This window comes from Pteropus medius, unplaced genomic scaffold (genome assembly GCF_902729225.1).
Source record: "Pteropus medius unplaced genomic scaffold, Ma_sr-lr_union100, whole genome shotgun sequence".
Taxonomy (NCBI): Eukaryota; Metazoa; Chordata; class Mammalia; order Chiroptera; family Pteropodidae; genus Pteropus; species Pteropus medius.
In genome coordinates this window covers 35,730,026-35,749,287 of record NW_024340696.1, presented here as the reverse complement: position 1 = coordinate 35,749,287, position 19,262 = coordinate 35,730,026, and the positions used below count along the sequence as shown (strand labels likewise).

Below are 19,262 nucleotides of genomic sequence, written 5' to 3'. Positions count from 1 at the left end.
GAGCTGTCCTAGTTTAGGAACCAGCTATTGCGGTGATGGCAGTTCCAAGGGAGAAAGGATTATCAATACCCAAGTATCCCTGAACAATCTGCCTTTAGTTTTTCCTCAGCAGAAAAACAATGTCCTCTTTTTTAGTACATAAATATTATTAATTTTGGTTTTATAGTCTATGTCATAGTCCCACCCCAGGGAATAAATATAATCCAAAGGAAAAGGCTCATAATTTAAAATCCTTTATGGTCTGCCATTTAATATCTACTTAAGACAAAATAATATTCTATAGTTTACTTTCTGGATAATAATATCCTGGAGTTAATTTGTTTTTAAAGTTAAGAAGTATTTCATGACATGAATTAATTGCCTTGAATTATGTATAATGGAATTTTCAGTGAATCGAAGAACTTTAGTGCCCTAAAAATTCTATGCTCTGCCTACTTATTCATCCATCCTTCTCAACCTCTGACTTACTTTTGATCAGTTGCCTTGAACAGATACCATCAATTGCAAAGTATGTACAACACATAGTGTATACTAGTTTTGAAAGGCACGTGAGCTATGCATTGATCTTGGTCTTGGAGTTTACATAATTTTTTCCAAATGTGTGAATAATTATGATAAGATATTATAGTCTAATTAGTGATAATTTTCTTTCTGTATTAAAATCATTTGGCAAATTCCGAAGTAATCCTTAGAGGATTTAAAGATAACAGATGATTCTTTTCCATTCTGTTTTACATTCATAGGTTCTTAGTGAAGCTATTAAAATTTAATTTATATCAGAAACATTGTTAGGAATATTAAAATGGTATGTGTTTTGAATTGGACCTCAATAAGAGTGTAACTCAAGAAGTTTGGATGACTTTAATCCACTAGTCTGTGATTTAGAGATGCATTGTCACGTATTATTCTTGACCTTTAATATTCTAATTATTCTCATGTTTATTACAGCTTTAGTAGAATTACTTGAAAAATTTGTGCTTCATCTCTCCGAAAGCCCTTCAGAATGCTACTTCCCCTCAGTGGAATATGCAGGTACATTTTAAACATTTTGAATTTTGAAAAGAATTTAATGTGCAAATAGATAATATTTTATTGAGGTGTGTAATTAGATTACAAATATGCACAAAGTTTCTTATCCTTAGAAATCTCTCACTTGGTACCATATATATTCAAGATATAATATCTTCTATGCAAATGTCTGGATTTTCTTGTAACTTTCTCTTTTTTGAGTTCTTTTTTTTCTCTCTACTCACTAAAAGTTGTTTATCCTTAAGATCTTCTAATGTCTTCCACACTTCTATTTTATCCACTATCCCCTCGTGATCTTCATCTGCTTATACTATTTTATGTACCCCATATATTGATGACTTCTGAATTTACATCTTCTACTCAGAGATCTATAAGTTTTAATTTCATATTTCCATCTGCTTAAAAAGTAAACATCACCCTGATGTGCTACAGAAACTCTCAAACTCTAAATGTCCAACAGAGACTTTACCTCATCATACCTTATTGATATCCATCCTCCTAACTACCTTATATATTTTGGTTGGTAGTACAATCATCTACTGTCCTTCTAAGCCAGAAGCAAAGAAACGATCCACTCAATAAGTCCACATTTTCCTCCCAATTCCCAAACCATGTTAATTCTGTGTTCTAAAGATATCTCAAATTTATGTATTTATATTGATTTCTACTCTCCTTTATGTTAGTTCAGGCCACCATTATTTCTTGCCAAGGGTATTTCAACAGCCTCTTCACCTGGGGTCTCTAATTAGAGTCTGATTTCTTTTCAAAGGTATGCTTTATGCTGCTTTCAGAGTGACCTTTGAAGAACAAATCTGGCCTACTCATTCCTCTACCCCTTAAAAGCTCATGATTGACCACTGCATAATATCTAAGCTTCTTACCGAAGTCCTTAAATTAGTTTTCCCCTTGCTTCTTCTCTAGTATCTTTCCTTTTTCTCCATATCTCATATTTCTTTTTCAAGAACACTAAACTATTAGCAGCATTGCCAACTTCCCCCCTTCCCCATCGTGCAGACATTCATTTATTCATCAAATAGATATTGTCCTCTACTATGTAATATAACTTTTCTAAGCATTCAGACACAGCACTGAACAAAAACAAAAACAAAAAAATCTTGTCTTCATAGAATTTACCTGTGGTGGGAAGACAGACAATAAACAAGTAAAAGATTCAGTATTTCAAATGGTGTGTTGGTAAATAAGAAATGCGCAGACAGCAGCGGAGCTAGAGAGTGCCAGTTGGGGCTGAGGATTGCAATATTCAATAGTGGTCAGAGCAGCAGAAGTGAGAGCAAGATATATGGATATTTTCGGAGCGGGGGTGGGATTTCAGCAAGTGCAAAGATGGAGACTAGTTTAGCTGAAAAGAAAGAGGAAGAATTGTTGGTGTGGAAATCAAAGAGGAAAGAATTTTGAAAGTCATTGCAGAGTCTTGAAAATTCTCTGATTTACATTTTTAAAAGATTACTATGGCTGCAGTGTTGAGAAAAGACTGAAGGAGGACAAAGCTAAAGCAGGGAGACCAGTGAGGAAGCTATTGAAAAGATCCAAATGAAAAATGGTAATGGCTCTAATGAAGATGTCAGTGGAGATGTTGAGAAGTTTTTGGATTCTGAGTATATGCTGAAGACAGGGCCAATGGAACTGGGTAACAGATTGAATATAGATGTGAGAGAAAGGATTGAGTCAAAGTAGACTCTGTTACTGATCTGAGCCACTGGAAGGATGGAATTATCATACACTGAGGTAGAGAAGAATGGGAGAGAAATAGGTTTGAGAAAGGAGCTTTAGATGCTTGCTTTTATGTTATGTTTTAAATACTTGTTACACATTTAATTAAGCATGCTTTGTACATGCTGGATATTTGAATCTGGAATTTAGAGGAAAAGTGTGGGGTGGAAATACAAAGGAGTAAATCATCAGCTTAATATATAAAGCCAATTTGCATCTCTTTATGTCTTTCTCATGTTCTGACTTAATGCCTAATTTTTATGTGACATTAACTCCAATACTTATTATATGTATCCTCTCCACCTAGAATAACAGTTTCATTGTATATCAGACAAATAAAAGAAACAATTGATAAAAGAATGAAGGAAGGAGGCTTTATGTACTGTATCAGTCAGTTTATCTTATTTTAAATAGGCAATAGGGTAAATCATTTAAGATTTTTGAGCAGACCTTTTACTTTATTAATCTGTATTTTAGGGAGATTATTTTAGTAACTGTGTAAAAAATGAAGTAGAGTGCAGAACTGAAATTTGCCAAAGGTGAATATCCAGTACTTGGGGGTTGGTAAGCAAAGAGATGGTGAAGAAAGCAGAGGTAGCATAGACTCATGATAATAGATCATCAAGTAATATTGCATTTCTTCCTCATAAGGGGGACATGAGTTCTCTGCTAAAGGAACTACCATTCAAGTATGTGTTATTTATTCAAGTTAGACACTATATGTCATATTTCCATAAAAGTTTACACACACACACACACACACACACACACACACACACACACACTTCCTGCCTAACCCAGCCTGTCTTTTTAGCCCTATAACCCACCACTGCCCACACATTCCATGCATTCATGTCACTGAACCTTTGCTACTCCTGTTCTTTTTGGTAAACTTTTCTCTCCCCCATGACACTCATGTTATAATGTCCAACTCAACTGAGAACAGCTAGAATGTCACCTTCCCTCTTACTCTTAAGCAGAAGTCTCTCATCTGTGCTCCTAATGCATTCGCTTTACTATTTTGATATTCATTATATTGTATATGACTAGTTTAAATTATTCCATTAAGTCTCAAACTCCTTTGTATCTTTAATATAGCATTTGATATCTTTTTATTGAATTAAATATGTATACTGTTATATTAGCATCTATATTTACACAGATATATATGTATAACAATTCTAAATATATTTACATATACATATATGAACATATACCTAATTATTTACACAAAGCAATATCTAATGTAGATTTGGAGATAAAAGAGAACATAAGAAAGCGAAAACAAAGAAATGAGAGGGAAATACAAGGCAGCGTTAAACAGAAATTAAGACAGGCAAAAGGAATTGACATCTGTTGAGCACTTCTTGTGAGTTAAAAGTGTACTGAGATACTTGATGTACATTATGTCATTTAACCCTGTAACTACTCTCTGAAATAGGCATATCATTACACTTAAAATCAAGAAAGTGAGGTAAAGAGGAAAGAAAACAGAAATCGTGAAGATAATTTTGAAGAAAATCATTTGTGAAGAAAATTATAACTTTATGAATGAACCTGAAAATGTATGTGAAAAATATACAGAGATTAGTGATCAAGTCTATGAATAAGAGAGAGAATCAGTAAGAAGTGGTAATCATGGAGATTTGCATGGTCATGATGGGTATCTCTCCAATCTGTAGCATAATAATCTCCAGTTTCTGCAACTCTCCTTGGTACATTGTTCTATTGGATTGTATTTTCTGCAGATAATCTAAAATTAACATTATGCTGTATCAAATACTCAACAACCTAATTGCTTAGTGTGCACATACTTTCTGTCCTCTGTTATACTTCTAAATGTGCTGAAGAAGATCTCACATGCTGTCTTTTTTCAATGTAGTATCTAGGCAGATAAACCCTAAATGTGAATATAAATTATTTAAAGGCTCCAGTTGAACACTATGCCTTGGAATTTTAGAGTACAGCCAAAGACAAAGTGGCTTCCTGTTGATTGTTTAATTTTTATTATTATGATACAGTAAGATTGTTGATAGTATTGTTTTCTTCCCATGGCTTTAGATGTCCTCATCCTTTATCATTTATTTTTTGGCTGATGAAACAATGGTTTATTTAAATAAGCAAAAAACGTGTTTTGTTATAAAAGATGTTTCAAAGCAAGTGCTGGATAGATAGTCAATGTTTTTTCATATATCTTGAAATGAGAAATTGATTGTCTTTTTAAAAATGACAGCTTGCTAAACCCTAAGGTAGCTGAAATTAGAATAACACAATCATCCATCTGTTGTTAGCTCCCTCAGGATTTCCATCCATTATAAAATTTGCAAATGTGGAAAAATCAAATTAGTTTGCCTATTTATCCCCTTGAAGAAAAAAGAAAGAACAGAGAAAGTCGTACACATTTGCAGGTTTTAAGTCCAGACAGGTATCTTCCCAAATCTTAATGGACTTTAACATTTTGTTGGCTCGATTCTCTAGAACAAGTTGGAGATTTTCTACTACTCCAGTAGCTTCTTTGAAATGATAAATTAAGTGGTCCTTTCAAGGTAGTAAATATTTTAATTTTATCCCTTTTCTCTATATTGTTAATCAAAAGATTGGGAAAAAAGATTAAAAAAATTGCATTGTTTCTCTTTTTGACTATTAAACTATTTTTTAAACTTAATTTATATAAACACCTTTTATACTTTCTTTGAGTATTCAGCAAATATAATCTTTTTTGTCTTACATTTATGGAGCATGTTTGTGAGTATACTCTATAAGTGCAAGTAAGTATTTAATATGAATGACACTCTCTTCAAGAAGAGGGAATAGCATATAAACCTAAGATGATGAATTAAGTAAATTGTGGCATAAATTAAGATAGAAAATAAAGAAATGAAGGAAAGCCAAGATTTTTCATCTTGGCTACTTCGTTTCAGGTAATATGTTAGTAATATGTTAAATATGCTATTTAAATTGGGTTATCATCAAATGAGCAGTTTTGTCATGAGTGCCACAGGCCATTTAGTGGAAAGAGTGATCATTGTTGACAAGTGCCATAAGGGAAGTTAAGAGGAGGAAGTGATTATGGAGCAGGAGGAATGGCGCTAGTATCTCCTGGGCTATTACAGATGAAAGAAATAGGAGAGAGGAAGACTCTTGCAGGCAAGGGTAATTGCATAATTAAAGACATAAAAAGAGAAATGCTTTTCCCGATAATGCTAACTATGCCAATTAAAAGCTGAGGCTTTTACAGAAGCTTGGTCTCAAGGAATTTAATCTGTGTCATTAAAAATTGAATAAGATGGATAGATACAAACATGTTAATAAAGAAGCAACAGAATCTGCAGACTGACTTTGAAGAAGGAAGAAGGTAGGAGAAAGTATACTGATTGGTTGAGTTCTTTGAGTGATTGAGAATTCTCTGACATTACAACAGATGCAACAGGACTTCAGGAGAGTAAACAGCCAAGCAGTAACTGCTTCTGCAAATATGGATTTATTCTCCAGTGGAGAAATTCTTTGCTTTTCTGAAAGCTTACTTTTTTTCCACATTGTTAGCCGGGCAGAATAGATTTAATTTCTTCTACCACTGCTCTATGTGCTAGCTTTGCAAACCAAAAATAGAACAGAATACATTATCAGAGTGAGTGATTTCAGTCAATATTGTAAATTTTTTCAACTCATTTTGTTCTGAGACTATTATATTTATAATTAAAATGATTAGTTATTTTACATAGTTGATTTAATATTAATGCTGAGATTGAATTAGGCATTATTAATAAGTAGGCTAAGTAGGATGCTACAAGTATCATTGTTGATTGACTTTTTCAACAACTTATTTTGTTATGCTTTTCATAATGACTCCAGAAGTAGAGAGTTACATCATTTGTTACTTGATTTAAATATACAGAAAATATTTTTAAGTCCATATCTGTTTCTATCTCCACCTTCTAGTTTGATATGTAAAGCACAATTTCTTTTGTTATTGTACAATAGATGTTTGTTCATTTATGCATTCATTTACTCATTCATTCACTCACTCTTAGTATTATTACAAGCACGCAGATCTATATATTAATGAAGATAGATATTTCTCATGCTTAATTCAATTTTCTGTGTACTAGAATTCTAAGTATTATCTAAAAATCGATCTTGTCTTCATATCACATTATGATAGTTGATAGGACTTAGGTTTATACCATGGCTATAGGAATATAGGAATATATAAAGTCAGAATGTTTATCTTATTGAAACTATTTAAATTTTGTGAAATTGGCCAATGTCATCAATGCTATAGCACTAAAGTTTTATGTTATTTAAACTTGGGAAATTAAAATGTGATTAATCATAAAATATAGAATCACCAGGAACAGACTCAGGTATTGAAACAAAAAGAACTTCTGGTTACTCCCCAAGTGAATTTAACCTGATTGTGTTGTAGTGAACATTGACAAAAGCTGCATTTAAATTATAGCTGAAAAAAAATGCTATTGATAAAGCTAAGAAATTAAAATTATGGTGATTGTATGAATGATGATAGTTTTAAAAATTGACTATTTTGTGAGAGTGAGGATAATTTGCAATATATGTTTTTGATACCAAGTCATGAAACCTCAATCAACTTTTTTGTTTGTCTGTTTAAGCAGAAAATAAAGTAGAATCATTTGCCCATATAAATGGCATAAAGCTGTCTCTCCTCTCTCTCTCTCTCTCTCTCTCTCTCTTTGTATGTTGGATTTATTCCTCTTTACTGAAGACCTAGGGTACCTCATAGCCCCGTGATTAATAGAGGGATGGGAGAATTCTGTCTTTACTCCACTTTGAAAAATCTGGAGAAGACATTGAGCTGTCTTCCTTTCTTAACCTGTTGCTAGGAGAAGTGCAGAATTGGTATCTTTCTCTTCTATGGATAGAAGGTACATCTGTTAGCACAGTAAGAGTTATACATAGCAAGGAATTCTAAGTTAAATACAGTATAGCTTAACTGCTGTAATTATAGGCAAATGTAACAATATTGCTAAGATCAAATCTAAATAATTAAAATGCCAAAGTACTGTATCAAGAAATTAACTGACACTTCTGTCTGTCTGTCGCCCACCCTCCCTCCTTCTATGCCCCCTTACCGCCTCTCTCTCTTTTACTTTAAGAAAATTACCACTCTAAGTAGCTGACCAACCAGTCTGGTTTGTCCGGGCCCGTGAGGGATTCCTGGACCATGAGACTTTTAGTGCTAAAACCATGAAAGTCCTAGCCAAACTAGAAGTAGGTTACCTTAACTCTAAGAGTGCTAAAAGATGAATTATTGCTGGTCCAACGAGTAGATGTTTGATAACAGTGATGTTTAATTTGTTCTTTCCTATCTCTGCAGATCTCAAGTCTACCCATATTTTAAGGTTCAGTTTAAATGCCACATCCTCCTAATCTATTCCTCTTCTGAATTCACATAACATTTTATCTGTACCATTTTTATTCTTCTTAGCACATTAAAACATCAGAGCTATCTGTATACAAATTTTATCTCTGACACTACATGGAAAGTTCTTTTCGTACATGATATATTATTTGTCTTTTATCCCCATAGCTTGTATATGGTGCACCACACTATCAGAAAGGTTTATTAAAAGGAATGAATCAGTCCATGAGTTAAGTAGATTATATCGATTGTATCAGATGCACTAGAGTGTAATGAGAGAGAAAGAAAACTTGTGATATGGGATTCAGAAAACCTAGTTTTTGGTCCTCTCTACCACCAGATAACTATGTGATTTTGGAAAATTCCTTTAGTGTGTGTGTGTGCGTGTGTGTGTGTGTGTGTGCGCGCGTGCACGCGCTACCATTTCTTCAGCCTAATATTAAGAGTTTCAACTAGACCTTTAGTGCTACCTAGTGATGTTTTTGAATGCTCATTGTTAGCTTAGTCGTGTACTTTTCTCAAAGACTAATGCAGACTTTCAGCCTCTCTTGTAGTCTTCTGCACCTTTACAGCCCCTTCTCAACTTTCAGTAGATGGTCACAATTCCTACTTCACAGATCACAATTCCTGCTTTACAGAGAAAATCCACCTGCAGGAAGAAACTTATTCACTTTACTCTCATAAATTTTTGTACATTATAAGTAGAGTACTAATTATTCCTTTTTGACACTCATGTTTAAATCTTAAGAAGTAAACAGCCATACTTATATATATTTGTAATTCAAAATCTTATATACATGCTTAATGAAAGTGCAATATTCTAGACTGTTTGGGGGTTAACAGCTTTTGTGTTCTGAGAACCAAGTAAAAATAGATTACTTTAAAACTATGATTAGTCATTTTGTATTTAATAGTCCTTTAAATACTTTTTGTAGAAGAAAAGTTATCTGTAGAGTTTCCTGTTAGCCCTTTTGAAAATATAACTGACAGCTCTTAAAAGAACAAATTCATCAGTGTTCTCAAAATTCACATTAAAAATGTAAAAATATTGCTTTCATCAATTTTCAATTAAAATGTGATTATTATGCAGACTTTTATACATTTTTATAACCTAGTTTTCTATTGTTTTTAGCTACTGATGCAAATGTGAAGAATGAAAATCTTTCATCTGTGCAGCAGCTTGGCATTAAAATGACTGTCAGGTATACCTGATATGTGCTTAATATTGTTTAACAACACACTATTTTGTATATTTTAAATGCAGAGTTATCATTTAGAAAATACTAGCTTTATTTTGAGGATATTGACACGTGATTAAATTATCTCTGCAAGTAAATCAGTTGTGGTACATTTTTATTTCAGAGTTTAATTCCAGTATATTTAAGCCTCTACGACTATCAGGTTTTTTCCAAAAATAACATCATAAAAATCAGCACATTGGTATCACAATCATGCCATTTTCTAAAATATGATTAAATTATCAAGAAGTTGTGATAGCACAAAAGTACCTAAAGATAGTTGTAGAAAATGAATAAAACAATTATAGTTGTTTGTTTAGTACTCACATTATAACTTTCAAAAAATTGGAAAAGCTAAACGCAGACTGGGAGTTAAAGACTGAGTCCTTGATTCCCGCTCCCCCCCCCATTCTTGCTTATTAAATAAAGATCTTGATAGTCCTATTCTGAAGGATCAGAATCAAATCTAGTTTTAAAAAGATACATGTGAAATATGTTAAAAAGACTGAGTGTTTTAATAAATCCATAGCATTGTAATGAAAACTGGTACTAATTTTAGCTCGCTCACCTTCATCTCATAGGAATACAATGCACTGATTATGTCTTGTGACCCTATACCTGCTTTTTATTTAAATGCCCTATTTCTATTCTGGCGTGGAATCCATAGATAATATAAACGGGCTAGTCACATATTTTTTAATTCAATATAATGTCTTATTGGTAAGAAATAAATGGGAAGTGATTTATAATGAAATGCTTTTCTGCAACTACAATGTAAGACATAGCTGGCACTCATATAGAAACATTGTGACTATGGCAGCTACAAATAGAGACTGATTTTATTTTGGTGCTTCAAATACTGTAAGAGAGTTGCCACTGGCAAAGTAACTTTCCAAAATGATAAACAAGTTTTAGTAAAGCTTCAAACAAACAAAGTACTATCTTTCTCTGATTTACACATAGTTGCATTTAGTATGTATGAAAAAATATAGGAAAAACATTTTAAGATTTTATATAAAACAGAATTAGTTTCAGGTCATTATAAATTGCTTTTTCATCTATGCATACATATACCAGATGGGACATTTGCAAGTTGTTATCTTGCAGGACTTTCCCATGTCTCACCGGCTGGGCCTCAAGCACTGAGTACCAGTAGTGCTCCAGTCACTGTGACAATAAAAAAAAAAAAAAAGCCCCTTAAATTTCCAAAGTGGCACCTGGGGAAGTGCCAACCCATTTAGAATCATGGGACTAGTTGAACTCTAAAATTGCTTTTAGATTCTGTCAGTGTAACCTGTCGATATTCTGTGTTTTAGAATAAGTTCAGGAAAAAAAATGCTCATATTCTACTCGTAGATATACGGTATCTACATTTTGTTCTCTCATTACTGATTTATTTTCCTTTAAAGTTACCAATATTTACCAGATAAATACTGCTAATCCAAATATATTGTAATTATCAGGAATATATATTGAGTGTTAATCTTTCCTAAGTGCTTTGTATAGCATAGTTATGGCAAAAGTAGAAATTTGAAAACTTAAAATCTTGGGATTTCAAAAGAACTACACTTCGATGGATTTCAAAAAAATGAATTTGTAATACATGGCCTGATGTTTTCTATTTTATATGTTTTGTGGGTTTTTAATGTAGATATGGCAAGTTCCTCAACCTGTTAAAAGATGGTGCAGAAAATGATCTTACCTGGATTTTAAAGCACTGTGAGAGATTCCTGAAACAGCAGCAAGCTCCTATAAAATCTTCTCTTCATATCCTTTTCAAATGGATTTGCAGTTCAATTTTTTTTATATTTTTTTCATAATTCTTTGGAGATACCTTAACACTTTTATAATAAAATAATAGTTTAACCTATATTAATGATTTATTTGTTATGATATGTCTAAAGTATTTTATATCCATTTTATTAAATTGAGAAGTGATTATTAAATTCAGTCTTAGTCTTTGAATCTTAAACTGAATAATTAAAGTTATTAGAATATATTTTCACACATATATAAGAAAGTTTTACAAATAGGTTTAGTTAACCTAGAAAAAGAATATTCTAGATTTAGTAAATCTAGAATAAGAAAAAGCCATATTTGTTATTTTATTTGGTTATATTTTAGAAATAGGATTTGACTCGAAGAAAAAATTTCCACAGACTATTTGTATTTCTGAGTCTAAAAATGTATGCATTTTATTATACTTGATTATACTAGTAATTTAGCAGATAACCTGAACTAGAGCAAGGATGATACTATTGTGTTAATGACTTGAACAAGTGTGTTTCTACAAAGCAGATAATTTTTTTCTCATTTGCTAGTGCCATTGGCCTCCACTAGACATTTAAGCACACAGTACATAGTAATAATTACTATGCAGGTAATTTGTTATTAATAAATACATCAATAGCTTATAAATCAGTTATAAACAAAAGGAGAACTAAGTACCATTAATATATCTTTCCTCACAGATATCTTGGAAATGAATATTTATGGAGTTGTTATATTTCATTTTATAAAATAAAATATTATAAAAGTTCCTTAACTGTGCTTTTCAGTCTGCCTGCAGGGGAATTATCCTGGTCATGACTGGTTTGTATCTTCTTTGTTCTTGATAATGTTGGGGAACAAAGAGAAAACATTTCGATTTCTTCAGCAGTTCTCCAGGCTTCTGACCTCTGCTTTCCTTTGGTTGCCAAGACTACATATTTCTGTAAGACTCTTTAGTCTGTTTTTAAAAGAGTGTTTTAAATTTTAAAGCAAATTCTATTTAAATTCATTGGGATCTTATTCGTAGAGGACTCTGTATTAATTTATATTCATTTTCTACCTGGATGCTTTTGACTGATATTCTTTGAAGATACAGATTTGACATTTTCTCAAATACTTGGTGTCTTACCTAATGGTAACTGAATGAAAGATTAATGGCAATAGATACATTATTAAATTTTAAACTTGACATTTAGTAAATTATAAAATTCTATATGTAAAAAGAACTTGAATGAATATATTTTTTTGCTTTGTTAGAAAGAATTTCTTGGTTAAATTACAGTATAAGAAAATATTAAGTCAAAATTGTAACCATATCCTATAGAGAAAAAAACACATATTTTATACATATTTTGGAAACCAAATGAGTTTTGATCAAGGTATTATGGTGTACTTTTGAAGATTTTACTAGTCCCATGAAGTCTTAGAATTTGGTTTAGAGCTAAATGCATCCCTCAAGTAACGTTTCTGTATTTTGTTTTACTTATCTACCTACTGCCATTTAAGATCTCCAATTTGGGGTAATTGTCTACTATATAAGCTAAGTTAATGCTTCCCAGACCTTTTCCATGGCATGTTACACATGGACAATGCAATCACATGGCACCTAAGGATAAGTTAAGGGAGCTGGAGAGTATCTATATGAAAGCAAACAAAGACATTTAATATATGTTTTTACAGTATATATTAGCAATAAGGAAAATAAAAGCACAGCATCAAGGAATATACTAAATATTGAAATTTCATAATTTTATACTTGGCATCATTTTGGCATCATTTCAAATGGAATATAGATCTGTAAATGTAATGGAGTAACATGTAACTTAGGATTTTAGAATGAACTCTTGTTATAAAGCCTTGAGACTTTTCAGTTGGTTCAGCTATAACATCAGTGAAGACTTATGCAGTGCCTTCTGTAGTACCATTTTTTTCTTTTCAAGTACACATATACCAAGTTGAATATTCTATTACCTGTAGTTTGTTTTGGTGCTTCTTTATAAAATAAGTAACATTCTAATAAGATATCTCTTTAGGGATTCTATCTAGAACTGTTAGCCAAGTGAAGTTAGTAATGTCTGTAATAGTCACCACTCTACAGTATAAATTTTTTTATTTAATAATCTTTTGGATTGCTATTTTTTTCTATGCCACTTGACTTGTTAGTGCATTTAATTTTAAATATACTTTTAAAAAGTGGCTGGACTATTTGCTATTTTGTTCAATCCATTGATTTCAAACATTGCATTGACAGTTTTTATGCAGGTTGATAAAAAAAGTATATCTGCAGTGTGGTGAGACATATTAGCTATTAATAGCACAAACTTGTCTACCTTCTTTAGCTCCATCTCACATTATTGTAATCAATCTCAAAAAAGCTTCAACCTATTCTTGCAATCCCATATTCCCCAACCTCATTATCTTGTTTTTTTTTCTTTTTGTTCCATAACCTACATCAATTCCTAATATGTTGCTTAATTTATGTATTAGTTATTAATGCATTTAAGTGTAAGCTCTATGAAGGCAGCATTTTCTGTTTGTTCACTAATGTGTCTCAAACTATGACTTATAATAATTAATAAATATGTGTTTAATGTATGAATTAATGTTTAAATAGAAATATGTAAGGGATATTATTAGGCTTATGTTACTTTAGAAAATGTATTTTAAAGATATTAGATCCTCTGCATTCTTAATAATGTTGTAAACAAATTGCAACAAAACTTGGCATAGGAAATAATGAAATATTAATTTGAAGTTCTCAAAATTTTATAAACTATGACTATCTACTGATGTGAGATAAAAATAATTTGAGAAATATATCCTTTGAAGCCACTTAGACCAGAAGAGCCTTTTAATGTACTGATTTAATTAAATTATTTTCCATTATTTGTTTTTAAGAAAAAAAAACTTTTTAAATGATAAAAAAAGAAAATCAGCTTATATGGAATTTCATCATAATCAGAGTTTGGCTAATTGTTAATATCAAAGCTATTCATAAAATAAAGATACATCAAGAAATCATATATTTCTATGTGGGAATACCTAATCCCAAATAACAATTATAATGTAACAATCATATATGCCTACTCTGTTAGTAAAAACATGAAAAAGGAGAACAAATTAAATTGAAATGAAAACAAGAATTTCAGTTATTTTTTCATTTAAGAATACTTGATATGTAAATGTATGAATAGACTCAAAATCCATACTCACTATGAAAAGAATTTTAAACATTACATTTGTAAGTAAATGGAAGAGTAGAAAAATCTGTAAGATTTTTTTTTTTTAATTATGTGTAATTTAAAGAATTGTTTGAATTCTGGTCATCAGGAAAAAAATTATTCATATACACACAGAACTATTGATAAATCAGGCTAAATTAACTAGTATAGTTCAACATGAAGGTCATGGGATGATTTTATCTCTTTTATATTTACATATATACACATGCACACAGTTTTCTCTTACTCCTCATAAAATAATAATTACCCAACAAAGAAAGGTTAGTGTTAAAAATTCTAATAGAATTTAAATAACACATTTAGATTTTTTTAAAACTTTTTTTTTTTTTGTATAATATCCTGGCTTTTGGTCTGGTACCACATGGTAGCACTGTCCTTAACAATGTTTTTGTGCCCCTCCATCCAGACAGCCAGGGGCCCTGTTTCATCCTCTCCAGAAAATTAAATTTTAGACTTTTGCCCAGGTGCCAGGGGAGGTCAGATGCCCGAAGGTTCATCCAGTCCTTCTTATTTTATCCCTTTTCTCTTTATTCCCACTTCTAAAGATTTCTGGCCATCAATTCCTGAAGCTTTTGAGTATTCTTCAGGGTAAATTTGATTGGTTTTTAGTTTTCTCTACTATTAGCTTCGGATTCACCTTTTTGGGGCCTGCAGAGTCATCCATCTGCTTTCCAGTTTCCAAAGTTGCATTGCTTTTGTCACCTGTACAGTTAGATTTAAATTTTACAGCCATCAGCATGTCATGGCACACTTGTAACCTACTCACAGGGCATTACCAGTACTAACTCACGTGACCAGTCACTTGTAGGAAAAAGCAGTGTCAAAATCTCTACCCTTTCTTATATGTAGCTTTAAATATTTATATTTGAACATGCCATTTTCTCATTTTTTTTTCCTGAGAGGAAAAAGATTTATGTTTTATAGAATTACAGAACCAAATTAAAAAGAAGGTCTTCAACGTTTTTTGTTCACCTATCTGCATGATGCACATGCCGCACAGGGCACAGGTTCACTGTAGTGCTCAAGCATGCCCTGTCCTCAGCCCACAGATCCCTAGAGTGTAGGACTGGACTGGAAGGGACTGGTTGGATCAGTTCGGATTGGTTTGGAGCAATATCTTTCTAATTGGCTCTTCCTGTTTAATCTCTATAGCCACATAGAACTATATTTTTCTTAGTGTCAGGAATAAAATGACTCATCAGAGTTACCTAAAAAAGTAGGAAAAACTAAAAAACTGCTTACTACATTTCATTTTTTTTAAAGCACATAGCTTTTATTTTTAATCATCGAAGTAAAATATTCTCAGGGTTCATTATTTTATGAAGTCTTTGTTTCATATTATGCCACTTTCTAGTATATCCCAAGCCAAAAGTTTTTACTGATGATTTTTTTCACAATTTTAGCATAGTTTATATATTAGTTGATATGTTGTATAGGTAACATAGCAAATGCTCTTATTCTACCTGTGTTCTGCTAAATCCAATATTCTGGATTTTATTTGGAGTTATCTTTATTAAGAGTTATCTTTATTAAGTTATCTTTTTTAAGAGTTACCATTATTTTAGACAGTTGCGACTAAGCAAAATGCATCAAAACACAAAGTATAACAAACATAATTTATAAATCGATGATTTAGAAGTCTCTGTTTTATTCATGTCGCTCAGATCTGTCATCGATCTAGCTTTATGAATACCATTTACTATGAATTACGGTCATGAAATGGGACTTAATAGACCAATTAATAAAACTTTATTATAACTGAATTTACTGTGGTTACTAAGAGCAATCATGAGCATATTTTCTTGGTGCTAGGAGTTTGTATTGGTTACCAAAAAATATGGCATAATTTCTTACAGCAGAGTATAAGCTATAAGAGTAGAACTCTTGCCTTATATTCAAGAGTCTATTACATAATAATGACTTGTTAATTAATTAATCTATTGCCACCATTTCTTAGCAGACCACTCTAAATGTGTCATTTTTGATACAACATTGATACTGCATATATATATACAATTCTTGTACCACTATTATACATATATTCAGAGTATTTTAAATTAGCTGCATATTTACTAATTCTCAATTTCTTTCTTTTATGCAGAGGTACCTACCTATTGACACTATAGAATCTGGCATCCATCCAATATATTTTTGCAGCACTCACTATATTGAAATGCTACTGAAGGCAGAGGTGCCACTTGTGTTTTCAGCTTTCCACATGTCTGGTTTTGCACCATCACAGGTAATCCATTACAGAGTAGCATTTCTTAAACTCCCAGATCTCAGTCTCCTTAAAGAATACTACATTCTCATCAAATATATAGGAAATACATTTAAATAAAATCATTTTCATAACTATTTGTACGTTTGTGTTTAGATCCCTAAACTGACCTTTTCTCTTTAGGTATATTATAATATAGAGGTTTACTTTATAGTAGATCTTTGGCAATCATAGAATTTGAGTTCAAGTTCAGCTATTCAAAGACATAGACATTCTAAAAGTCTTGACATGTAGGCTTTTTAGTGGCAATAATATCTGCTTCATAGGCTAATTTAAGGATTAAGTAATTGAGAGCAAGAATTCTTATCCACACTGAGTATCTGGTACGTGAAATACTATATCTTATCTAAAAGGAAAGTGTAGCATTCTGTTTCTGCTGTTGGGATCTGGGAAGGCTTAATGATTTTCCTAGGACCTAGCACTGTGCATGTGGTCACATGCAATGGCCGCAGATGTCTCCTTCCTGTGCATAGCCAGTCCTTCGTTAGTAGAAGTGTGGATTATTTTCTCATGATGTATAATTGGGCTAAAATAAATATTTTAGAGCTTAAACTTTTTTCTGCTTTTAGAATTAAATCTTTAAGTCTTAGTCCCAGAAATTAGAAATAGTTAATCAAAAGATTTGAATACTTTTAATACTCTTGTTGCATATTGTGAAATCACTTTGATTTTACTCTTCTAACATAAATGAAGTATCTATTCTTCAGAACTGGATATTTGGCTACTTCAAAACTAATCACTAAATTAATAAGTGAAAATTCTTTCTCATTTTCAAATTTTGTGTTTTGTTTTGTTTTATTTTTTTACCATTAGTGAGGTTGATTAGCATTCCATAATTTTAACTAGTTGAATTTTATTAATTGCTCACCTGTCTCAGTGTGCTTCTTATTAATATGTGCATATTCTTTAAATGCAACCCCCACTACTCAAATCAATTCCTGAGTTACATATTTTACTTATTTACTATCATAATGGACTATTATTTACTTTTGTAATTTTATTTAAAATTGTATTATTTGCTGCTGTATTGTAACTTTATATGATGTCTTAATATTGGATAAGAGTAAGCCTACCATTTATTTCCTAACTCTCCCTAAAAAAGTTAAGTTAGCTATTTCTATTTATGTATACTTTAAAGTAATTTTGCACAGTTCACTCAACCTTCCTAGGAACAATAAATTTTTTCAATTATTTTCTTTGTATTATATTTTACGAAAGTTGTAGTAGTTTTTTTTCATATATATGTAGTGCATTTCTCATTACAGATATTTCTAATTAGTGTAGCTTGAGAGCTCTCTTTTAATTTTTCTCTTTGATTATTAATTAGTGAAGTCAGTCATTTTTTATATTCATAAGGTCATACATTTTTTTCTAGATTTGTATTAATTTTTTTCTTCCAACTTGCTAATGTACTTCTTTTCTGCTTCAATTTTTCACTAAATTATATATTTTTTTCCAGAATAATTCTAAATAATAATGACTTACTTGTTTTAGACCTTAATTATTTGGAAGTCATTCAGATTTCACCATTAAGTAGTAACTATTCATTGGAGACAGTTATTCCGTGTCATGCTATGGAAGAATCTTTCTATTCTATGTAAAGTATTGAATTTTATTTCCTTTTAATCAAGTGAAAATTTTGAATTTTGTCAAGTCCCTGTATGGTTAAGAGTATCTTGATCTTAGAACTTATTTGACTTGTTTATATGACATATTAATAGATTTCTTAATAGTGAACTCATTCCCTCATTCCCATGGATTCGTCTTACTGGAACACTTTCCCTCTTAATCAGACATAGTTTTTAACATTATGACATATGCTTTTATACTTATTTTGAAGAGCCCTTATGTCATTTACTGCATTTACTTGCATCAAGTTACTCCACTTGTTGAGTTTTACATTTCCTGTAGTTAATAAGTCTAAATATAGCAAAGAATTGCATGTAGTAGAAAGGAACACTCTTCCCCAGCCAATTCTAACTCTTACTATGTACTTAAAACACTTCTGGGAATTTAGAATTGCAGTATGTTTAATTTTGGTTGAAAGTAATTACTTAAATATTTACTATAAACTCAACGGTCCATTCTTTCAATTCTTCTAAATATTCAAGCCAGGGATCAATAGGTTCCTGAGAGTTCTTTTTTGCCCATCTAATCTTGATTAATACAATATATATTGTCTAATACCTCCAATCATTTGCTAGTTCTTAACATATATCCTTTAATTTACAAATGAACTACCAAAGACTGGTAAAACCTACAGTACCTCAGGCCCCACTGTATCAATTTGCTATCTAACATTTTGTCATCTCTTTATCCAATTTGATATATCTTTATCCATTTGAAACTGCTTACATGTAGCAAGCAGATTTGCCTAATAAAAACCACTATATTATTTCCGAGCAGTAATGTTATTATGTTTCTTAAATTATGTAATGTATAAAAGCCTTTTTAATGGCTCCCTTTGTGAGCTAATCATTTTGTTTTGAGTATATATCATTGCTTTGTTATTATTTTGCATTTTACTGCTAATTATAAAATATGAAAACTAATATTAAGTAACTAAATGGGTA

The 19,262-nt window shown here is 31.4% G+C and overlaps 1 protein-coding gene across 3 annotated transcripts in view; it reads left to right on the top strand.

The window, feature by feature from the left end:
- TBC1D32 (TBC1 domain family member 32) overlaps positions 1-19,262 on the top strand; it is a 167,799-nt gene that overhangs the window by 129,735 nt on the left and 18,802 nt on the right. For all 3 annotated transcript variants that reach the window (XM_039871447.1, XM_039871455.1, XM_039871465.1), the window contains exons 28-32: positions 949-1,032; positions 9,291-9,360; positions 11,048-11,163; positions 11,955-12,109; positions 16,510-16,650. In XM_039871447.1, coding sequence (XP_039727381.1) covers positions 949-1,032; positions 9,291-9,360; positions 11,048-11,163; positions 11,955-12,109; positions 16,510-16,650 — 566 coding nt within the window. The remainder of the gene's footprint in view (positions 1-948; positions 1,033-9,290; positions 9,361-11,047; positions 11,164-11,954; positions 12,110-16,509; positions 16,651-19,262) is intronic.